The sequence below is a fragment of the Loxodonta africana genome, chromosome 10 (assembly GCF_030014295.1).
Source record: "Loxodonta africana isolate mLoxAfr1 chromosome 10, mLoxAfr1.hap2, whole genome shotgun sequence".
Classification (NCBI taxonomy): Eukaryota; Metazoa; Chordata; class Mammalia; order Proboscidea; family Elephantidae; genus Loxodonta; species Loxodonta africana.
The window spans coordinates 29671944-29694188 of record NC_087351.1 but is presented as its reverse complement, the minus strand read 5'-3'; the positions used below and the strand labels follow the sequence as shown (position 1 = coordinate 29694188).

The following is a 22245-nucleotide window of genomic DNA, read 5'->3' as shown; positions in this document are numbered from 1 at the left end:
GCAAGTACTAAACTCTTAAGATACGGTGCCTTAAATGGTTCTTTGTGACATGTATATATGTCTTTTCTATATAAAAAGATCAGAGGCTCTTTTCAGATAGAAAAGACACCTGTATGTGTCACAAAGACTAAGTGAATTGAGGTGGAACTGAGTAAAATTGAATGGTAACACAATCTTAAAATGGAAAGCATTATCTAATTCAGCATTATAAATCTGTAGTCTGTATCAGGCCTTCATGAACCGTTACATATATAAAATGTATCTTTTGGCTGTGAGCCCCATTATTTGAAGCACTTACTGCCCACAGTCAATAACCTGAGTGGGTATGTTTATGGAGTATTTACAAAATAATAGTTCAGCTCCCCAAATACCCTGGAAATGTGGAATGGCCTTCGCGTGGTAGAATGACATTTGTAGAAACGTAACTAGAATCCTGTATAGAGCATCATGTCTTATATTTAACATTGGGATTTATGTGTTAGGCATTGTGCTATCTGCTGTGGACACAAAGACCAGGACCGATGAATTCTCGGTTTTCTGTGTGTGAGATGAGACAAACGAGAAGTTGTGCCTATCAGCCTATAATTATTGTCCTGTAGCAAGTACTTGGATCCTGCAGTTTTGAAGTAGACGTTGTTAAACTATAAAAACCTCTGTCTTAATGTCTCGCTTTGAGTGTGTGCTCCCTTAGTTAATTTGGCATACTGCTGACCTGAGAACATTGTACGTAACTAAAGCATTACTGAATTATAGGACAAGAAGTCATTGTCATTACATCGTAATGCAAACCATGTTCTATAGCCCTGTTCCCTCATGTAGGAAGTGGCATGGTGAAATGAAAAAGAGTATGGAATTTTGATAGAACTGATTTAAATCTTAGTTCTATCCCTTACTAGATAAGTGACCTTAGGAAATTCTCTGAGCCTCACTTTTCAAATGTATATCAGAGTATAATATAAATATGGGGTTGTCATGAAGTTTGAATGAAGCAACTTCTATAGTGCTTAACAGAAGTCTTTAAGAATGATAGCTGTGGCCTCCTTTCTGTCAGTTTATTTCAGTCATACCCATCCTTTAAGGCAGTGCTGTCTAGACAGTAGGACTTTCTGCAGTGACAGGAGTGTTCTAGTATTTGTGCTGTCCAACATGGTAGTCATTAGGTACACGTGGCTGTTGAATAATCAAAATGTGACTAAAGTAATGGAGGCAGTGAATTTTAATTAATTTAAATGGCTGCATGTAGTGAGTGTTTACCTACTGAACAGTGCAACTTTAAGACCCAGCTCCATGTCTACTTTCTTGACCAATGATTCTTTTCATTTAAATAATTTTTATTGTGCTTTAAGTGTAAGTTTACAAATGAAGTCAGCCTTTCACACAAAAACCCATATACACCTTGCTACACACTCCCAATTGCTTTCCCCCTAATGCGACAGCCCGCTCTCTCCCTTTACTCTCTCTGTTCGTGTCCATTTCGCCAGCTTCTAACTCCCTCCGCCCTCTCATATCCCCTCCAGGCAGGAGATGCCAACATAGTCTCCAAGTGTCCACCTGATCCAAGAAGCTCACTCCTCACCAGCATCCCTCTCCAGCCCATTGTCCAGTCCAATCCATGTCTGAAGAGTTGGCTTTGGGAATGGTTCCTGTCCTGGGCCAACAGAAGGTCTGGGGGCCATGACCACTGGGGTTCTTCTAGTCTCAGTCAGACCATTAAGCCTGGTCTGAGAATTGGGGGTCTGCATCCCACTGCTCTCCTGCTCTTTCAGGGGTTCTCTGTTGTGTTCGCTGTCAGGGAAGTCATCGGTTGTAGCCGGGCACAATCTAGTTCTTCTGGTCTCAAGCTGATGTAGTCACTGGTTCATATGGCCCTTTCTGTCTCTTAGGCTCGTTGTAATCGCCTTGTGTCCTTGGTATTCATTCTCCTTTGATCTAGGTGGGTTGAGACCAATTAATGCATCTTAGATGGCTGTTTGCTAGCGTTTAAGACCCCAGGCGCCACTCTTCAAAGTGGGGTGCAGGATGTTTTCTTAAGAGATTTTATTATGCCAATTGACTTAGATGTCCCCTGAAACCGTTTGACCAATGATTATTAACCTGACTTGTTCTCACTACCATTTACCATGTTGCAGCTTACTATGGCCATTCATTTTCATGAGCCTCATCTTTCTGGCTAGGTTGTATCTGAAGGTTAGGAATTTTTAAATTTCCACATTGCCACACGAAAAGGAACATTAGGAAAGTATTGTGATAATTCTTTCTCAAATTCTGTTTTTAAATGAAGCATTCTAAATTTTTTATTAACTGTGATAAAAGATTCCTAGCTGGTAATTAGGTGAAGAATCCCTTTTCAGGAAATACTCTGAAGGTTGCCTGTGGTGATTAGTGGCATGTCCAGTGTTTCACCTGAAATTTCAGATTGTACTCAAAAGCTGGAAGAGAAAATTAAAGCTTTCTTACATTGCCATCTTGTGGCTGACTTGGGCTCTAGATCATGCTATCTAAATTTTCTTATGTCCAGGGAAGGTTTTCCTTAGTTTACTGTGAAAAAGGCCTCCCAAGAGTAAAGATTAAGTACGATTAGCATTGGCTCAATGATATTGAAACATGCTTTGAAAAAAAACTGACTATTTTGGATTATCTTCTCATTTATCTGAATCTTACGAGTTCTTGGTTCCTTTGCATACCTGTTTTCCCATGAGAGGCTGGTTAGATATGCTGTGCAATTTTACCAAAACTTTGATTTATGCCAAGCTGAGTCAGTGCAGAGGTCCGGGCCTAATTTGATATTGAACTTGGGCATTTGATGGCATTCTCCATGGATCAGTAGTTTATATTACTCAACGGAGATTCAAATAAAAATGAGCAGTTTCTCTGATTTTTCTTGAGGCTACATGGCTGTGACTTGCTGTGGAGCATGCTGGTGTCTATGCAGTTCACACAATCGTAACCTTTATGTGTTTATTTTTTATTTTCCAGAGATGATATTAGGTAGTTGATAGATGGTGTAATTCAGTGTGATTCCTAGATAGAAGCTGGATTCATATGATACCAGAGGTAAGTGTAAGAAAAAAAAAAAAAAAACTCTTAATTTTGACTTCATTTGAATTTTGAATCACCCAGCAAGAGATGGAGCCCCGCTTGCTTAGCAGTTAAGAGATTGGCTGCTAACCAAAAAGGTCAGCAGCTCGAATCTGTCCAACAGGGTCACAATGAGCTGGAAGCGACTCCATGGCAACGAGTTTTTTGGTTTTAGCAAGAGTTGGGGCTCAGTGTTATTAGTGGCTGAAATTTGGTGGTTGAGATGCCTTAATCCCAACCTTAAGAGGGCTTTCCTGGTGTCCTAGGTATTAGGAGCTGGTGGTGGTTTGCCCTTCACCAAACATTTACAGTTTGCCATGATGAAATGCATGTTAAGTCCGTGTTTCAGCTGATCACCCTGATTAAACACATGCTCTGAGCAGACTAAAGCTAGGGGCAAACACCTGGAATTGAATCCTGCTTCTTGGAATTCTTACTGGGTTCTAGCCAGAGATCCCAGGTAATTCCTAAATCTTTATAATTATTAATTTCATACCATAACTAGCACCTTATCCTGTTTTATCTTTCCTTTGTAATATCTCTGAGGTTACTAGAACTAGGGTCAGGAATCCTTAATCCAAAAATTCAGACACAACAGAAAATGTACTGATGACTGATACAATTCTAGCTAGGCAGTTTTTATCTTATCACTATTTTGTCAGCCTATACTTTTTATACATACATAGGATTTAGAGAATCCCAGAGTTGGTTAAACCAATTTTGTTAAGGCCATGTAATGCAACACCATACAGGTGTTTAAAAGGACATAGGTTTATGTTTCTTGAAATGGAAGGAGGGATATTCATGATACATTAAAACAGGTTATAGAACAATTTGTATAGTCATTTTTCTGCCTGAACATTTTTATATACATGTATTTGCCTGAGAAATCACCTGAAAACATGTACTCAAATACTACAAGCTTTTGTCTCTGGAATTGGGCTTACATGTGTAATTAAAAGAAAAAAAGGTTTTTTTTTTTTAAGGAACCTGGACAGGGCAGCCTTGTTTTCTTAACCTGTGCCTGCATTTTTAGCAAGAAATGTGGGTATATGTGGGGGTGCCCTAAAGAATTTGGCAATTATAAATCAAAATGGCACCCCCACAGGTAATAAAAATAATTCAAGGTAACATCAGCATTTGATATCTTTTTTTTTAGCTTTTGACTCTCTTTTGCAGAAACGAAATTTCAAGAGACTGAAAGTAGATCTGAATCTCTCGTATCTTCCAGTCTGCAATGCTTGTATGTGCTGGTTATGCAGATGACGGCTTTTTCTCTTTTATGGTAAGACTTATGCTGAAATTGAGGAGCTCTGGCACAAGACGTATATGTCTTTAAATCTTTGAAAATTCAGCTTTGTGGTTTCATGGCTAGCTGCAAAGGTGCTGTATAATTTTATTTTTTAAAAGTCAATTAAAGATGTAGTGACGTAGCACAGCATAGTTAGGCATGGGTTCTGGAGTCAGACTGGGTTCAAACCCATGCTCTATCACTTAACAGACCACGTAACCTTGGCAAGTTTCTTTATTTCTTAAAAGGTTATAATAAAAGCGCCTGATTCAGGATGATTATATATCATAGACTTTGTGCTACCTCCCAATTTTTGACGTTTACGTAAAAGCTTGTCAAAAATTCTTTGTTTTTGTTGCTCATGTGGGGCAGTGGGGGGCATTGGCAGTTCAGTTGTAGATTTCTTGATCTCCATGTGATAGACCTGGGTTTGATTCCCAGCTGGTGCATCTCGTGCAGCCACCAGCCGTCTGCCATTGGAGGCTTGTGAGTTGCTATGAAGCTGAATAGGTTTCAGTGGAGCTTCCAGACTAAAATGGACTAGTAAGAAGGGCCTAGTGATCTACTTCTGAAAATCAGCTGGTGAAAACCCTATGACTCACAACAGTCTGATCATAACCGATTGTGGGGATGATGCAGTTTGTTCCTTTGTGAATGGGGTAGCTAGGAGTCAGGGGCTGACTTGATGGCAGCTAACAATGTTGCTTATGTGTGTCTTCTGCCGTTGGCCTACCTCTCATTACCTTCACCCTTAACATTCAAAGCCTAATTTTGTCCTAGAATTAGGGTAAGTATCGTAAGGCCTAGTGTATATATTGTAATTGTTCCAATAAAAATTTCTTTAGATGCTTAATCTTGGCTTTGTCGCTGAATTTTTTTTTGTCATTTCATTCCTCATTTTGTGTAGCTGGATCAGTTAATCCTCTAGTTCTTAATTGATCTCTTTAAAAACTTAGATGTAATGATTCTTATCTTGATAACAGTTTATTAATGTCTTTTTTTTTAACTAAGTGTTTCTTAAAATAATGTGGTTGGAAATATACTTTGATGGCTGTTCCTCTCACTGCTTGGAGGCTTAGGCAGTGAGATTTTAGTCCATTATATATCAAACCTGGCTTGTCTTCACTCAGGGCACCATGGGATGGGTTGGCTGTCCGTTAGTGCCTTCTGATTTTTGCGGAGTCAAACAATTACAAAGCAGGCAGTGATTCCTGATTAAGTGAATGTACTTGTGATTAAAAAAAAATTTAATTTTGAAACACAGGAATATAGCTAATAGAACCCTTTGGTGATAGTATTTGAATAGCTTTCCTAAGGCTACGATGAAAGGGCTGTAGTAAACTGATTCTGGTAGTTACTGAGACGTTATACTCTGAAGTCATTCATGTTTAAATGGTTTAACTCAGTCCTCTATCCCCCATGTGGTTGTTCACACACATTTCTGGGCAGTTTTAAAAACAGCTTTCTCTTTGTAGGGTGAAGGTAGATGATTCTTCATATTAAAGATGGAAGCTGACCTTTCTCACCCGAAACCATCCTGTAGAATCAGTCAACTTGAAGACATGTAAGAGAAGGCAAAGAAAAGAGTTAATTATTTTTTTCTAATATTATTCTTAGATTTTCTGCTAGATTACAAGCTCCATGAGCAGGATACCTTTCTTATCCCTAATAATGCCTGGCCAGAAGAGATATTAAAATAATAATTGAACTGAATTGAATTGGAATCGTTCATTGATTTTTTTTTTTTAATCCCTGGAAAATGGCAGCTATCTTAATGATGTTTCAGTAAGACATTTAGATGGAATAAGAGGGGCTTAAACGTCAATGTTGTATACACACACACACACACACACACACACACACACTTATCTGGGTTCCCGCATGTCTACTTAAAACTTTTAATATCTGATTATGATGCTTAATCTTTCTAAGAGGCAATGAAGAATGACTGCCAAAAACAACCTTATGTATGTGAGGAATAGAGACGTAAAAGTTTACTGGTATTTAACAGGAAATATTTTATTATGAACATTTTATTTATAGCCTTAAGTAGACATCTTGATTTGAATTGCATATACTGTTCTGGCATGGTTATTTCTGCTTCATGTTTAATGTTGGGATATTCTCAGTTGTTTGGCTAAATTATACTTTAGGGAATTTTCTGCCCTATATGTTGTATTTACATCCATAGAGGTATATTAACACATAAAAAAACAAAAAACAAAAAAACACATAGGGAGTACAAAATACATATCAAAATACTGGAATTCTGGTATACTTTATTGTGTTTCCAGAATTAGATTTAAAACTCGCTCCTGCTTATACCAGAATTACAAAAATGATACGAAACTATAATAACTTTGTGAACCAGAATATAAAACCTATTCTTTAGAATAAGATTTTTTTTTTTTAAAACAAGTACTTGAATTAAATGAGTTTTTAGAATAGATGATGCTAAAAGTCTAAGATTCAGAGATAACAGGAGGGAAAATTACTGTACGAAACTTAGAGAAATGTGGAACATAAATACTCCTAATATAGCTGATATACCTCAGCTGATCATGAGGATGGTGCAGGACTAGGCAGTGTTTGGTTGTGTTGTACGTAGGGTCACCATGAGTTGGAACTGAGTCGACGGCACCTTACAACAACATAGCTGATAGGTACTTACAGTATCTACATAAGAGTATATTAGTTTTAAATCAAACTTTATGGTAAAATACCATTTTTGAAAGGGGAAAGAAATCTGTACTTAAATGATGTAAGTAATGTGTAAGCACAGATTGTTCCGTCAGAGTTAAGAAATGAAATGCCCTTGAAATTACTTCATGGCTAATACACAATTCATGAGTAGTTAACAGTTTGTGTAAAAACAGCAAACAACTGAGTTAAACTATTTCATAAATGACAAGAAATATGATAGGTCTTTGGGGTGGTGACTTTTCTGTTGAAATTCTCATTTTTCAGCTATAAAAACAAGCTGTTAAACAGGGATGAAGTTACTTATGTGTTTAAGTACTATATAGCACAACTGCTTTAAACCCAGTGCTTTTTTTCATTCATATTTCTGGGCTGCTTTTGTAAATAATGTCCTCATGAAAACTTTCTCACGTCTGTACTTCTGAGTAGTTTTGCCTTTGGGGTAGATTTTGCTTCATACAGGTAATCTTGTTGTGTGCCATTGAGTCGATTTTGATTCATAGCAACTGTATAGGGCAGAGTAGAACTGCCCCATAGGTTTTCCTAGGCTGTAATCTTTATGGGAGCCGATCTCCAGGTCTTTACTCCCACAGAGTAGCTGTGGGTTTGAGCCACTGAACTTTCAGTTAGCAGCTGAGTGCTTAACCATTGTACCAACAGGGCTCCTTGTTGTATAGGCAGTAGTGACTGTTAAATTTCATTCTAAAAATACATGAAGTACACTATTTCCAGTATTTTCATGTGTATTTTATACTCCTTGCATGTTAAATATAACCTGGAAATGAGACTGGACTACCATGTTCATGAAACACGGAGGTTGTTGGAATTTTTGCTTTCTTGAATGTTGTAGCCACTTTTCCCTTTACAACTTCTGTTATTACCCAGAATCCTTACATTAGGAAGAATGGCTTAAAGATCTACATATGCAAAACAAAACGTTAAAACATAGAATATGACTTTGGAGTAGACATAATAAAGGTTGATAGATTTGTGTACACTAGAATTTCAAGCTTGTATTCATATGCGATGTAACTGACAAAGGACTCCATATAAATCAAGGAAATGAGCAAAGGATATGAATAGGCAATTCACAGATAAGGATCTGTGAATAGTCATTCACATGCAAAGATGCTTAAACTCTAGCAATCAGGGAATTGAACTTCAACAACATTGAGATATCATTTCTGATGGGCAGAAATTCAAACAAAGCAAAAAACCTGACACGTCCACGTGTTGCTGAGTCTGTAGCAGTGGCCTCTCATGCACTTTGCTGGTGGCAGTGTCAATTTATATTACTGCTTTGGGGAATGGTTTTACAACATTTAATTCATTTGAATGTACTTACATGCTAACCCATCAGTTTTGCCTCTTGGTATTCTGTAGAAATTCTTGCATGTTTACTTGAGCCATGTACAAAGGGTTTATTGCAGTGTTTTTAATAGCGAAAACCTTGAGCCAAATAGATGCCTATTAGATATTCATAAAAGAGTGGATAAATAAATGATAATATATGTGGTACATGGCTGTTAAAATGAATTAATGGGATGTGTGTGTAGTAACTTGAATAAACCTCAAAAGCAGTGTGCATCAAAAATGATTAAAAGCATATATGAGAAATGGTTAACAAAATGTAGCTTGTTTTTAACATCCAGAAAAGGAGGAGGAAAATAGGATTCAGGCATACACAGGAGGCTTCAGTGCCGTCGAGTCGATTCCAACTCATAGCGACCCTGTAGGACAGAGTAGAACTGCCCCATAGAGTTTCCATAATGTGTTATTTCCTTAAAAAATACACAAATGTGAGAAAGGGTTGGGTTTATTAAAGCTGAGTGATGGTCATTATACATTTCTGTCATGCCTGATATTTAACAATAAAAATACTTTTTAAAAGCTCTTTGGTGGATGAGACCCACTACCCATTGTCGTCTAGTCGATTCTGAGGTCCCTGAGTCCCATGTTTGATTTCAGTGGTTTTTGTCTCCAGGGACCCCCCTAGAACAGATCCAGTGAAGAGTTTGTGCCATGAGACAATGGGACACATGCCACTACGAAGCAGGTTGGGTCAGTTCACAGTGTTCTAGGCTACTGGACAGACATTAAGACTTTGTAGCTCCCCCCCTCCTTTTTTTATTTTAACTTGGTAAAATGTGTTGGGAAATACATGGGTTATTTCTGAAGGTCTTTAGCCAAAATGGAATGAAAATTGGAAACTGATGGACCCGTGAGGATCCCTCAAGCCCTCCTCTGATTTTTAATCTAAATTTTAATAGGCCCATGCAGATTGTGTAGAAAATAGCGTGGCTGCTATAGGAAAGCACAAGATATGACAGGTAACAGCATTAGGGTAAAACAGGTACATTTAAACAGCACAGCCGTTCAAGGAGTGTGAACAGGCATATAACCTTAAAAACGATGTGACACCTGACCCTACTGGGCTGTAATGAATGTTCATAATGCACTCAGTCAAGGAAAGTTATATTTTGTAAAATGTACTTGTTGTTTGTAGTTGAGTCTCAGGGACACTGTATGACAGAGTACAACTGCCTCATAAGGGTCCTTGGCTGTAATCTTTAGGGAAACGGATCGCCAGGTCTTGGAGCCTCTGGTAGGTTTGAACCACTTATCTTCCCATTAGCAGCTGAGCGCTTAATAATTGCTCACCAGGGCTCCTTAACTTGTATTTAGAGAATCTATAAAAGCTGCAAAGATTTCTGTTCCAAGATGCATTAAAAAGGAAACGGTAGAATCTGTTTCACGATGGAAGTGATAGCTGTCCAATTACAGGAATCACATCCTTTCCAGGAATTTCTCCTGGAAAAAAAAAAAAAAACTCAAATCCTGTGTTGGGAATTCCAAAAATTTCCCAGGTCAAACGCCTGCCTGTACCCTGCACCTGGGGCACAATCCGGCCTGCTACCTTCTCTCAGCTCTTCCCTGGTCTCGCCTCAAGAGGCTTTTATTTCAAATGTTTAAGACCAACGATAGCGACGGTGTTACACTTGTGCCAATAGAGGGCGGTTAACGGCCCTCTGTGACTGTATCTGCGGGGCTCTGAAGTGGCCGATCGTACTAGGAGCAGCCGGATTCGCCGCCTTGGAGAGCCTACAACGAGCGTGGTCAGGAAGAGCCGCCCTCTCAGCGCAGCTTCAGCTCTGGCGCCACCGCCCGGTAGGTCCCAGGATCCTGAGCGGCCCGAGTCGTGGAGCCACTCCGCGCATGCGCTCTCGCGCGGTGTCCGCGCGCGAGCTGGGCAGTCTCGCTCGTCGTGAAGTTGCGGTGGCAACGGTGTTTTCCCGCGCTTTTTCTTGGCGCCTCAGGGTAAGTATTTTTATTTGTATTATTATTATTACTGTAATCACTATCATTATTCTTTATTCTTTTTAGCGCGGTAAGGCAGGCTAAGAATCCCAGAGTGAAGTTTTTGTTGGTCTAAAAACTTGCCTCTGGATATCTTGGGCAGCCCACTAAATTGACTCCTTTCTTCACTTTGTGGAAATCTTGGAATTAGCTGTACATCTTGCTCTGCCAGAGAAAGGACTCAATTTCAAGACTGTCCCCAGCTCTTCTGTGTCCCCTTTGCCTATTACCCCTCCGGAGGTAAAGTAAGCCTGATAACTCCCGCTGCCAGGTGCCACATACCAATGAAGACTCACCCAGAGAGGACACGGGATAAAGGTGTCAGGGTGTCCTTGTTGACCCCTATATCTGAGGCAACTGACAGAATTTGTCAGTTGATAAATGAGAACATTTGGTGTATAATTGGTTTGTCACGATTTTACACGGAGTATGAAGTATGTGACTTGTTTTGGTAGGTCCAGAATATTGCTGCCCTGTTAGGGTTAGTATAATTCTAATGGGAGTGGCCACTATACTGAAAAGTAACTTAAAAAATAGTATTTATTTATTTTTACAAACGCTTTCATTAGAAGCATAGCATTGACTATTGTTCATATTAACAGGTGAATTGTGATGATAAGAACATCACCTGCTTTTCTGAAGGCTTTCAGGCTTCATAATGGCCAATTACTTGGATGAAGCAGATTAGTTTTCATCTCCTTCTAGCAGGCTGCTACTCTTTTTTTTTAACAAGGCAACACGTGAAGAATCTGAGAAATCATAGCAAATATGGAAAACCTAAAAATGTAGCTTAAAATACTTGACACTAACGAAGGGCTGAAATCAGTGCCTAGACTTTTATATCTGTCAAGTGTGAGATGTACTAAAACCATCTAGCAAACCATGAATGGATAATAAATTTGGATTTTTGTTTAGGTACTGAGGAAGGGCAAAAATCACTGATTTAGTTTTTACTTGTTTGTACCAACAAGTTCCTAAAGTTTATTTCTGTGCACACATTTTCGATCTTAGTAAATTAGATTAGAAACCACCTGTATTTGTTTAAAAAATTTTTTTTCATGGTCTTTGCAATGGTTTGCACAATAAAGGAACACAGCTAATATCTTTGAGTGACTGAAATCAATATGATTATAATAAAATACAAATACATAATAAAATGTAATAACTACATTGCATATTTCATTTTAAAAATTTATGGACTTGCTTCTTTATTTTCATTGCAATTTGTCCTATTCAGCCTTCTTATTTATCCCTATTAGGATTCTTTTCAGCGTCTGGAGACCTTATTCTTCCATTATGTCTTTGTGTGAAGACATGCTGCTTTGTAATTATCGGAAGTGTCGCCTTAAACTCTCTGGTTATGCGTGGGTCACTGCCTGCTCTCACATCTTCTGTGATCAGCATGGCAGTGGAGAGTTTAGTCGTTCACCAGCTATCTGCCCTGCCTGCAACAGTACCCTTTCTGGAAAGCTAGATATTGTCCGCACAGAACTCAGTCCATCAGAGGAATATAAGGCCATGGTGTTGGCAGGACTGCGACCAGAGATTGTATTGGACATTAGCTCCCGAGCGCTGGCCTTCTGGACATATCAGGTTAGTGCTTAGGTATCTCTGGAGAGTATGACTTGAGGCATATGTGGGCGCTTTCAGTGTTTTCCTTCACTGTTGTTTTATGAATGTATGAAAAACTTTCTTTCTTTTTTTTTTTTAATTAATTTTTATTAAGCTTCAAGTGAACATTTACCATTCCAATCAGTCTGTCACATGTAGGTTTACATACATCATACTCCCTTCTCCCACTTCCTCTCCCCCTATTGAGTCAGCCCTTTCAGAAAAACTTTCTTTTTAATAAATTGTTTTCTTTTTTACAAAGTTGTATGTTGTTGAAAATCGAAAAGGAAGAAAAATTTAAAAACCAACCATAATTCCATCACTTAGAGATAACCGTGTTAATATTTTTGTGTATTACTTGACTTTTTCTCTGCATATATATATATTTATGTGCAAAAATAGGATAATACCACACATTGTTTTTATGGCCAGTTAAAGTTAATATATCTATTATGAATATTGTATTAAAAATTTTAGGCTAAATATTCTGTAATCATCATTTTTATGGTTGCATTGTATCATGATTTGTTTCCAAGCTATAAAAAAAGTTGTGAAGAATGTTCTTATAGTCAAATTGACATCCTTAATTATTTGTTAAGATTAAATTCCTAAAAGTGGATAAAAACATTTTAAAGTTTTCATAAATTACAGTATGTTTTCCAATTGTCCTTCAATAAGGCTTTATCAATTAGTGTTCCCTCAAAAAGCATATGAGACTCTAAGGGGAGTTCTAAGTCAATTGGCAAAATACTTCTGTTATGAAAACATTCTGCATCCCACTTTGAAATGTGGTGTCTGGGGTCTTAAATGCTAACAAGTGGCCATCTAAGATGCATCAATTGGTCTGAACCCACCTGGAGCAAAGGAGAATGAAGAACACCAAAGTCACACGACAACTAAGAGCCCAAGAGATAGAAAGGGCCACATGAACCAGAGACCTACATTATCCTGAGACCAGAAGAACTAGTTGGTGCCCGGCCACAATCGATGACTGCCCTGACAGGGAGCACAATAGAGAACCCCTGAGGGAACAGGAGATCAGTGGGATGCAGACCCCAAATTCTCATAAAAAGACCATACTTAATGGTCTGACTGTGACTAGAGGAATCCCGGCGGGCATGGTCCCCAAACCTGCTGTTGGCACAAAACAGGAACCATTCCCGAAGACAACTCATCAGACATGAAAGGGACTGGACAGTGAGTAGGAGAGAGATGCTGAAGAAGAGTGAGCTAATTATATCAGGTGGACACTTGAGACTGTGTTGGCATCTCCTGTCTGGAGAGGGGATGGGAGGATAGAGAGAGTAGGAAGCTGGCAAAATTGTCACGAAAGAAGAGACTGGAAGGGCTGACTCATTAGGGGGAGAGCAAGTGGGAGTAAGGAGTAAGATGTATATAAACTTATATGTGACAGACTGACTTGATTTGTAAACGTTCACTTGAAGCTCAATAAAAGTTAATAATAAAAAAAAAAGCATATGAGAGCGCTTGGTTCTGTACACCTTCTGCTCACCAATTAGATACAGGTAAAATAGAATCTCATTGTTCTTTAAATTTGTCATCTTTGATAACTTGTAAGATGAACGTGTTTTATTTATTTTTATATATTTCTTTTATGAATTGTCTGTTTCAGTTGCTATGTTTATTTTCCTACTAATTTGTAGGAATTTTGTCTCTCTATATAAATAATTCAAATGTTGCAAGAGATTTTCTTCATTTCTCACTTACCTTTTATTAGTCTTCATTGATTTTTTGACATACAGAAGTTTAAAATGTTTATGTATTCAGATATATCAATCTTCTTCTTTATGATTTCTGTGTTTGGTGCCTTCTTAGAAAGATCTTCCTGTGGAGAACTTTAATCATGTCCTCGAGCGTATTGTTATAACTTGCATATGCATTTATTATAATGTATTTTGTTGGTTGTATTTACCATCAATCAAATAACATTTTTATTATATTTTTCTATGTAAGGTTCCCCTCTTATATGCTCTTATATCTTACACTTATTTATATTGTATTGCAATTATCTGCATACTTGTTCGTCTTAAGTTAAGAAGGTTGTTCAAGGTCAGTTTTTGATTCTTACACATCATTGAGTCCTTAGCGACCACCATAGGTACTGGTCTTTTTTACTGTGTACTGTCTAGTTGATTCTGACTCATAGCAGCCTTATAGGGCAGAGTAGAACTGCCCCATAGAGTTTCCTAGCTGCAGTCTTTACAGGAGCAGATCCAGGCGTTTTCTCCTTTGGAGTGGCTGGTGATTTTGAACCCCTGACCTTTAGGTTAGCAGCTGAGCACTTAACCATTGTACCACCAGGGTTCCTTCTTAAGTTTAAATAAATCTTTATTGACTGAATAAGTAGAAGCTGTACCTTAAAGTAGATTCCTATTTGGGATAGGATTGATTGAAGACATACTTGTGCTGTTGTTTTCTTCTTTTCAGGTATGGTAGAAATTAGTGAATGAGTTGTAAATGTAGCTAGAAATAAAGTTTTCTTTCTTTACTCATTTTTTTCCTCATATAGTCAATTAACATTTATTTTTGAGTACCAGTAAACATTTATATTATATTTCATGAACCTTCTTAGGTATTGGGTGCACAATAATGACAAAGGCATATGAGCCTCAAGGAGGCAACAGGTTAGTTGGGGATGAAGATTAAAAAAAAAAGAAAAAAAACCCAGGCATTTATAATACATTTTAAATGTTTTCAAACATAAGGGAAGAACAGCGTGCTGTGGGAGTATATACCCAAACCAGACCAGACCAGACCAAACCAAACTTGTTGATTCTGACTCATGGTGACTGTGTGTGTTACAGAGTAGAACTGCTCCATAGGGTTTTCTTGGCTGTAATCTTTATGGAAGCAGATCACCAGGCTTTTCTTCTGAGGTGCCGATGGGTGGGTTTGAACCACCAACATTTAGATTAACAGCCAGGAGGATCAGATAGCCCAGACTTGGTAGAGTTGCATCAAACTGTATAGAATGGACAAATTAAAAATGGTGAAAAAAGTAAAAAAGAGTGCTTGGGTTTCATTTCTGTCAGAATATTTAAAGGACAGTAAACCCAAAGATAAGCCAAATTTATTTCTGTTTTCATAGTTGGCAATCCTCCTGGCAATCTTGCATTAAGATTACAGCCAAGAAAACCCTGTGGAGCGGTTCTGCTTTGTAACACATGGGGTCGCTACGGGTTGGAGTTGACTCGATGGCAGTGGATTTGGCTTGGTTTATTGCTGTGTAACAAAGTTAGTACCATTAACAAGAAATTTAATATCTTAAAATAGTGTACATTTATTATTTCATAGTTTCTGTTGGTCAAGTGTCCAGGCATAGCTTAACTGGGTCCTCTGCTTAGGTCAAGGTCCCATAAGGCTGCAATCAAGGTGTTGGTTGGGGCTAGGGTCTTATCTTATGTGCCACTGGGGAGGAATCCAATTCCAAACTCACGTAGTGGTTGGCAGCATTTACCTCCCAGTGAACTGTCAGACTGAGGGCCTTAGTTTCTTATTTATGTTAATCAGAGACTGCCCTCAGTTACTTGCCATGTGTGCCTTTCCCATGTGGCTACTGCTTTCTCAAAGCCAGCAAGGGATAGTGTTCTTGTAAGACAGATCTTACAGTCTTATGTAACACAACCATGAAGTGATATCCCATCACCTTTGCTGCGTTCTAGTCACAGGTCTTGCCCTCACTAAAAGGGAGAGGTTTACACAAGGGGGCAAGTACCAGGAGGCAGGGATAATTGGGTGCTACCTTAGAGTCTATTCTGTATACTATGATTTCTTGGAAAACTGAATTATATTTCTTGAAAACCTTTGGAATATGTGTCACTTGTTAAAGTAAGACAAGTAAAATCACTTCTTTTTTGGTGGTATAATGATAGTGGTTCAAGAGTACTCCTCCAGAAATTTTGGTATGTTTTTATTGACATACTATTATTTTCTATAATAATCATCTTACTGTACATTCTCAGTGCTTCTTAACCTGGTTCTAAATGTTAAAGTAACATTTCTGTCTTGGGATAGGTACATCAGGAACGTCTCTATCAAGAGTACAATTTCAGCAAGGCTGAGAGTCATCTGAAACAGATGGAGAAGATCTATACTCAGCAAATACAGAGCAAGGATGTAGAATTGACCTCTATGAAAGGGGAGGTAACTTCCATGAAGAAAGTGCTAGAAGAATACAAGAAAAAGTTCAGTGACATCTCTGAGAAACTTATGGAGCGCAATCGCCAGTATCAAAAACTCCAGGGCCTCTATGATAGCCTTAGGCTACGAAACATCACTATTGCTAACCAAGAAGGTACCCTGGAACCATCCATGATTGCACAGTCTGGTATTTTTGGCTTTCCATTAGGTAAGAAAGGACATGTGATGTCCAATATCTGTTCTTTAAATCGGCGATTTTTACATTGAGCTCTGCAGAGTTTCAGGCAGTCATGGAGCTTCCAAGGGCCTAGGATGGTGGAAGGCTCTGGGTTTTTCATCCATGTCTTAACCTGTGCATCACTGCTTTTACCTGTTGTATTTGCTTGCATTTAAGTTAAATCTTTAATTTGAGCAGAGAGTTAATCTCTGTAAGATGAAAGTTTGTAAATTACTACTTTAAATTAAAAGCTATCGCAGTGATAATAGTACTATTAGCTGACATTTATTGATTGTTTACTAGGTGGCAAGCATTGTGCTAACCCAAAGGTTGGCAGTTGGAATTCACCAGCTGCTCCTTGGAAACCCTATGGGACAGTTCTGCTCTGTCCTATGGGATCACTATGAGTCGGAATCAACTCGATGGCAATGAATTTGAATTGTTATGAATATTTTACATGTATTTATGTAATTTTCAAAATGCTATGAGGTAAGTTTTATTATTATTACCCTATTTTAAAGATGAGAAAACAAGGCACAGAACGGCTCAGCAATTTGGTCAAGGTCACAGAGCCCACACTGTTTTACCCTGGAAGGTCATGTTTCAGTTTTTTTCTGTACAGCAATACTGACTACATAGTTCTAATGTTATTGCTGGTTGTAAGGTTGGTTTGTTCTTCATTCATTCATTCATTCACCTATCAGATATTTATCAAACATGTTTCATGTGACAGGCTGCTGGGCACAATCTTAGTCAATGAAAATATAAAGCGTATCCAGATAGGATTTCTGCCTTCTGGGATCTAGGATGGTACTGGTTCTTTTCTGCTTGTTAGTTGCCTGGGCAGACACAATGACTCTTCTATCTCTTCCTGATTTCTTTCCTTTATGCTACTCTTGATACGACAGAATCCAGTATATTTTTGCTATGCTATTAATATAAATTGATTCTTGGCACACAAAAATAAGAGAAGTTTCTTGTGCTAGAATTTCCTAAATACTCATTTAATTGAAATTTATTATAGGTCAAGGAGAAGGATTTAGTGGGCAAAGAGATGAGGAGGGGAGAAAAGTGATCTTGATGGAATAGGGTCCTAGAAAAGGGGTGAAGTGAAGGGGTGAGGTGATGAGATAAGGAATATCAGCTGTAAGAAGGAACACACACAAAGTTTTTTTTTGCTTAACTTTCAGTTAATCATATATTGTAATTTAGTTAATCAAAGTGTTATTGTCAATGAACATTGTAGATGGTCTCATTCCTTCTTGTCACTGCCCATATTTATTTTGGTTTCTTTCATATTTACTAGTTATTTTTTGTTCCTTTTTTTGTGCATACCTCCCTTTTTATCTCTTGTTACCAATGTTAGCTTGAAGCAGATATAGTCAGCCATCTCCTTTGGTTACTCGTTCCCCTTCAAACTTGTAGAAGCAAAGAATGTGCTTTGGTTACTCGTTCCCCTTCAAACTTGTAGAAGCAAAGAATGTGTTCAGTGGAAGTAATTACATGCTTATCTAATCTGATCTATTGTCTGATTTTTCTTAAGCCTGTGAATTGATCTTGAGCTGTGACTATATGCCCATTTTTCATAGTTGTTATATCTTTTGTAGAGTGATTATTACAACCTTTTTTTTTTTATTAACTTTTATTAAGCTTCAAGTGAACGTTTACAAATCCAATCAGTCTGTCACATATAAGTTTACATACATCTTACTCCCTTCTCCCACTTGCTCTTCCCCTCTTGAGTCAGCCCTTTCAGTCTCTCCTTTCGTGACAATTTTGCAGGCTTCCCTCTCTCTTTATCCTCCCATCCCCCCTCCAGACAAGAGTTGCCAACACAATCTCAAGTGTCCACCTGATATAATTAGCTCACTCTTCATCAGCGTCTCTCTCCCACCCGCTGACCAGTCCCTTTCATGTGTGATGAGTTGTCTTCGGGGATGGTTCCTGTCCTGTGCCAACAGAAGGTCTGGGGACCATGCCCGCCGGGATTCCTCTAGTCTCAGTCAGACCATTAAGTTTGGTCTTTTTATGAGAATTTGGGGTCTGCATCCCACTGATCTCCTACTCCCTCAGGGGTCCTCTGCTGTGCTCCCTGTCAGGGCAGTCATCGATTGTGGCCGGGCACCAACTAGTTCTTCTGGTCTCAGGATGATGTAGGTCTCTGGTTCATGTGGCCCTTTCTATCTCTTGGGCTCTTAGTTGTTGTGTGGCCTTGGTGTTCTTCATTTTCCTTTATTACAACCTTTTAAAAAATTATTTTTAAGGAACCTGGAAGAAAAGCTTTTATATATATATGTATATATAAAATACATTGTATATATGTATGCGTGTGTGTATGTATATATAAAAGACCCTTACTCTGAAATTGATTAGTTAACAAATAGATAAAATTATGATATTGTAAACTCTAGCTCTAATAAAAACATATCTCAGTGTGTCATTACTTTTGGTGATGAGGTCATGGCTATCACTGGAACTTGCATCACAGAAGAAGGTACAGTATATGCTATGGTTGGGGGTAAAGATTGGGGCAACCATAGTCTTCTTCTTCAAACATTAGGTCTTTATTTTACCCATAACTCTCATAGGAGTCAAGTTCTGTTAAAAATGTTCATCGAATGGCTTTTGTTTTTTTGTTCCTAAAGATCAGTAAGGAAATAGATGCTTAAGTTCTTCCGTTATTTTTTTTCCCCCCAGGGAACAACTCCAGGTTTCCTTTGGACAATACACCAGTTCGAAATCGGGGTGGAGGAGATGGAGATTTTCAATTCAGACCATTTTTTGTGGGTTCTCCCACAGCACCTGAACCCAGCAACAACTTTTTTAGTTTTGCCTCTCCAAGTCGTGAATTAGAGCAGCAGCAAGTCTCTAGTAGAGCCTTCAAAGTAAAGAGAGTTTAGGTCACTTTACAGAATGTTTCTGTGTTCATGTTCGGTGATTTCATTTAGCAAATAGTCTTTATTCTAGACCGAAGTTGTCAACCTCCCTGTGCTATTACGTCTCTGAAGTTGCCTTCACGTTTTCAACTTATAAGAAACTCATTGGAAATGGGGAGTGGCTTTAGAGTCTGGTTTCTTTTGTCGGTTTTTATTATTTAAAGGGTGATCATGGTTTTGATCATCCCAATTTCATTGTGAACTGTTTAGTTTTCACAAGTAGTCATGACATAGGTTGACTTAATGAGCATTTCATAGATCACTTTCTGACTGGGCTATTTCTGACTGAGCTGCGTATTTATGTGTGTGTATATGAGTGCCTGTGTTATATGTCAACATGTCACTTTGGCTTCTTGTATTTATGTGTGTACACACACACACACAGAGGTAAGTGTGTTTATTTACATTTATATTTTGCTTTATTTGCCAGTGTATCTATGAAAATTCTGGTCTTGGAAAATGGAAATGAGTCTGTAGCTTGTTATTTTATTTGTATATTTTTAATTTCATTTATTTGTATATATTTATGTATTTGCGCTTGTATTAACTTGTTTGAAAGTATGCTCATGTGAGTACAGTTTGATGTATATATGTCCAGTCTCTTATTTCTATTTAATTCATATTGATGAAGTTATTATTTTGCAGAGTTGATTTTTTGGCATTTATTTTAAAATAAAATTACTTCTTTACCTTTGGCAGTTGTAACATTGTGTTTCATTATTTAGAAATACACTTCTACAGCAGAAAATTTACTAATAGGTGATTGATCTCAAGAGACTACACTAATTAAAATAATTTTTAAAGATTTGTTCCTTGTTTTCCTTTACTAAATAGTGAGTGTTTCTGACTACTATCACAGATAAGATATTCAAAATGCAGAGCCAAGAAAGAACTTTGAAGGGTAATCTCAGTGGCTTTTATGTCCCACTAGAAGTAAGATTTAAAAGCATACTGGTTGGGGAGGCAGAATATCTGGGTTCTATGTATGGTTTTTCCATATATCGGTTGCATGAGTTTGAATTTAAACTTTCTGGGCTTTAGTTTCTGTATCTTTAAAATGAGGGGTTGAATTAGATTACCCTTACAGTCTTTTCTAAATCTTAAATTATTTGATTGGTTCTTCTTGGTATGGGAGGAATTACATTGAGATTACTGTAAATGCCAATCTTAGGTAATAAAAATCATACACAAATCATTTGAGGATATTTTATCTTTAGTCATTGTAGAAAGGCAAGTGAATATCTCTGCTTTAGATAATTGAAGAGCAAGCAAGTATATATACTTCTTTAGGAATATAGAGTATAAAATTAATTCAATTTTCTTTTTTTTACACTGTACCCCAAGGTTAAAATGATGTTCAGAGAAAGAAGATGAAAAATCTTGGCTTAACTCAAAAGCTTTGAAAACATTCTTCCCTACTTTATAGCTAATCAGACAGATTTTACATTTTACATATTAGTATTTTTCTTCCCTGTGGAGTTTGAAATTTTGTTAGAAACAGATCTGAGGAAATTATTTACATAAAGTCATGATTTCTGTTTTCAACCTTTTCTTCCTTTGTTAGGCTTACGGAATCAATTTGAAGCACAAATTAGCTGCATTTAAAAATAGTAAAGAGACATTCTGTCAGGAATATTACCTGCTACTTTAAAAAAAGTATTTATTGAATACTTTGATAATTCCCATGTTATAAATTCAAATGGTACAAAAAACGCATACAGTGAAAAATCTCCCTCCTACCCCTGTCCCCACAGCAACTCCCCACTCTAAAAGCAAATACTATTGCCAGCTTATTGTGTCTTTTTCCAGATGTGCTATGTGTCTTAGTTATCAAGTGCTGCTATAACAGAAATAGCACAAGTGGATGGCTTCAACAAACAGAAGTTTATTCTTTCACATCTTCAATAGGCTAGAAGTCCAAATTCAGGGTGCCAGCTCCAGTTGAAGGTTTTTTCTCTCTCTCAGTTCTGGAGGAAAGTCCTTGTCATCAATCTTTCCTTGATCTAGGAGTTTCTCTGGGCAGGAACCCAGGGTCCAAAGGACCCCGGCACTGCTTTCTTGGTGGTATAAGGTACCCCCCACCCCTGCCAGCCCCGCACCATCTCTACGGGCTTCCCTTTCCTTTTATCTCTTGTAAGATAAACGGTGGTGCAGGCCATACCCCAGGGAAACTTCCTTTACGTTGGATCAAGGATGTGACCTGAGAAAGGGTGTTACATCCCATCCTAGTCCAATCTTGTCTCATTCACCACAAGCAGAGATTAAGATTTATATAGCAAAATTATATCAGTCACAAAATGGAGGACAACCACACAATACTGGGAATCATGGCCTAACCAAATTGACAGATATTTTTGGGGGACACAATTAAATCCATGACAATATGTTACCCCTTGCCATTAAGTTGATTCCGACTCATAGCAACCCTATAGGACAGAGTAGAACTGCTCCATAGGGTTTCCAAGGAGCTGCTGGCAGATTTGAACTGCCGACCTTTTGGTTCGCAGCAGCCATAGCTCTTAACTACTGCACCACCGGGGCAAAGGCAAATTTTTTTAATTTAAAAGTTGTGCTTATATTTTGGATGGGGCAGTTCTACTCTGTCCTATAGGGTCGCTATGAGTCAGAATTGACAGCAGTGGGTTTGGTTTTGAATATATATAAAAAAAAAAAATACGTGGTAAAAAACTCAAAAGATAACAAAAGGACACAGTGAAAAGAATTTTTTGCTGTTTCCCTCTACACAATCATTGTTTCTTATGTATACTTTTAGATAAGTCTGAATAAACATTATTAATGTACAGCATGATGGCATCCAAAGTATATATTTATTAGGATGGTATGTTTGAAATTATAAATCGCTCATACATAGAAAATCACTGAAATTTGGAAAA

General features: G+C 37.9%; 1 protein-coding gene and 2 non-coding genes across 8 annotated transcripts in view; all 3 read left to right on the top strand.

Moving 5' to 3' along the window:
• The window catches only part of CCNB1IP1 (cyclin B1 interacting protein 1), a 31410-nt gene extending 10261 nt beyond the window's left edge, over window positions 1–21149 (top strand). For 5 of the 6 annotated variants that reach the window (XM_064292259.1, XM_064292262.1, XM_064292261.1 and 2 more), the window contains 5 exons: window positions 2977–3054; window positions 4258–4363; window positions 5845–12019; window positions 16073–16406; window positions 19113–21149. In XM_064292259.1, the coding sequence (XP_064148329.1) occupies window positions 11621–12019; window positions 16073–16406; window positions 19113–19315 (936 nt within the window). In that variant the 5' untranslated portion in view covers window positions 2977–3054; window positions 4258–4363; window positions 5845–11620 and the 3' untranslated portion in view covers window positions 19316–21149. Of the gene's footprint in view, window positions 1–6; window positions 1664–2976; window positions 3055–4257; window positions 4364–5844; window positions 12020–16072; window positions 16407–19112 lie in introns of those variants that run through there. The other variant, XM_064292263.1, reaches the window with a different exon arrangement.
• LOC111748404 (small nucleolar RNA SNORD126) lies at window positions 3388–3464 on the top strand. Its single transcript, XR_002784149.1, has one exon. It is a non-coding gene; the product is annotated as a small nucleolar RNA SNORD126 (small nucleolar RNA).
• Window positions 5415–5561, top strand: LOC111748408 (small nucleolar RNA SNORA79). The gene has a single exon (XR_002784153.2). It is a non-coding gene; the product is annotated as a small nucleolar RNA SNORA79 (small nucleolar RNA).
• Window positions 21150–22245: the final 1096 nt, after the last annotated feature.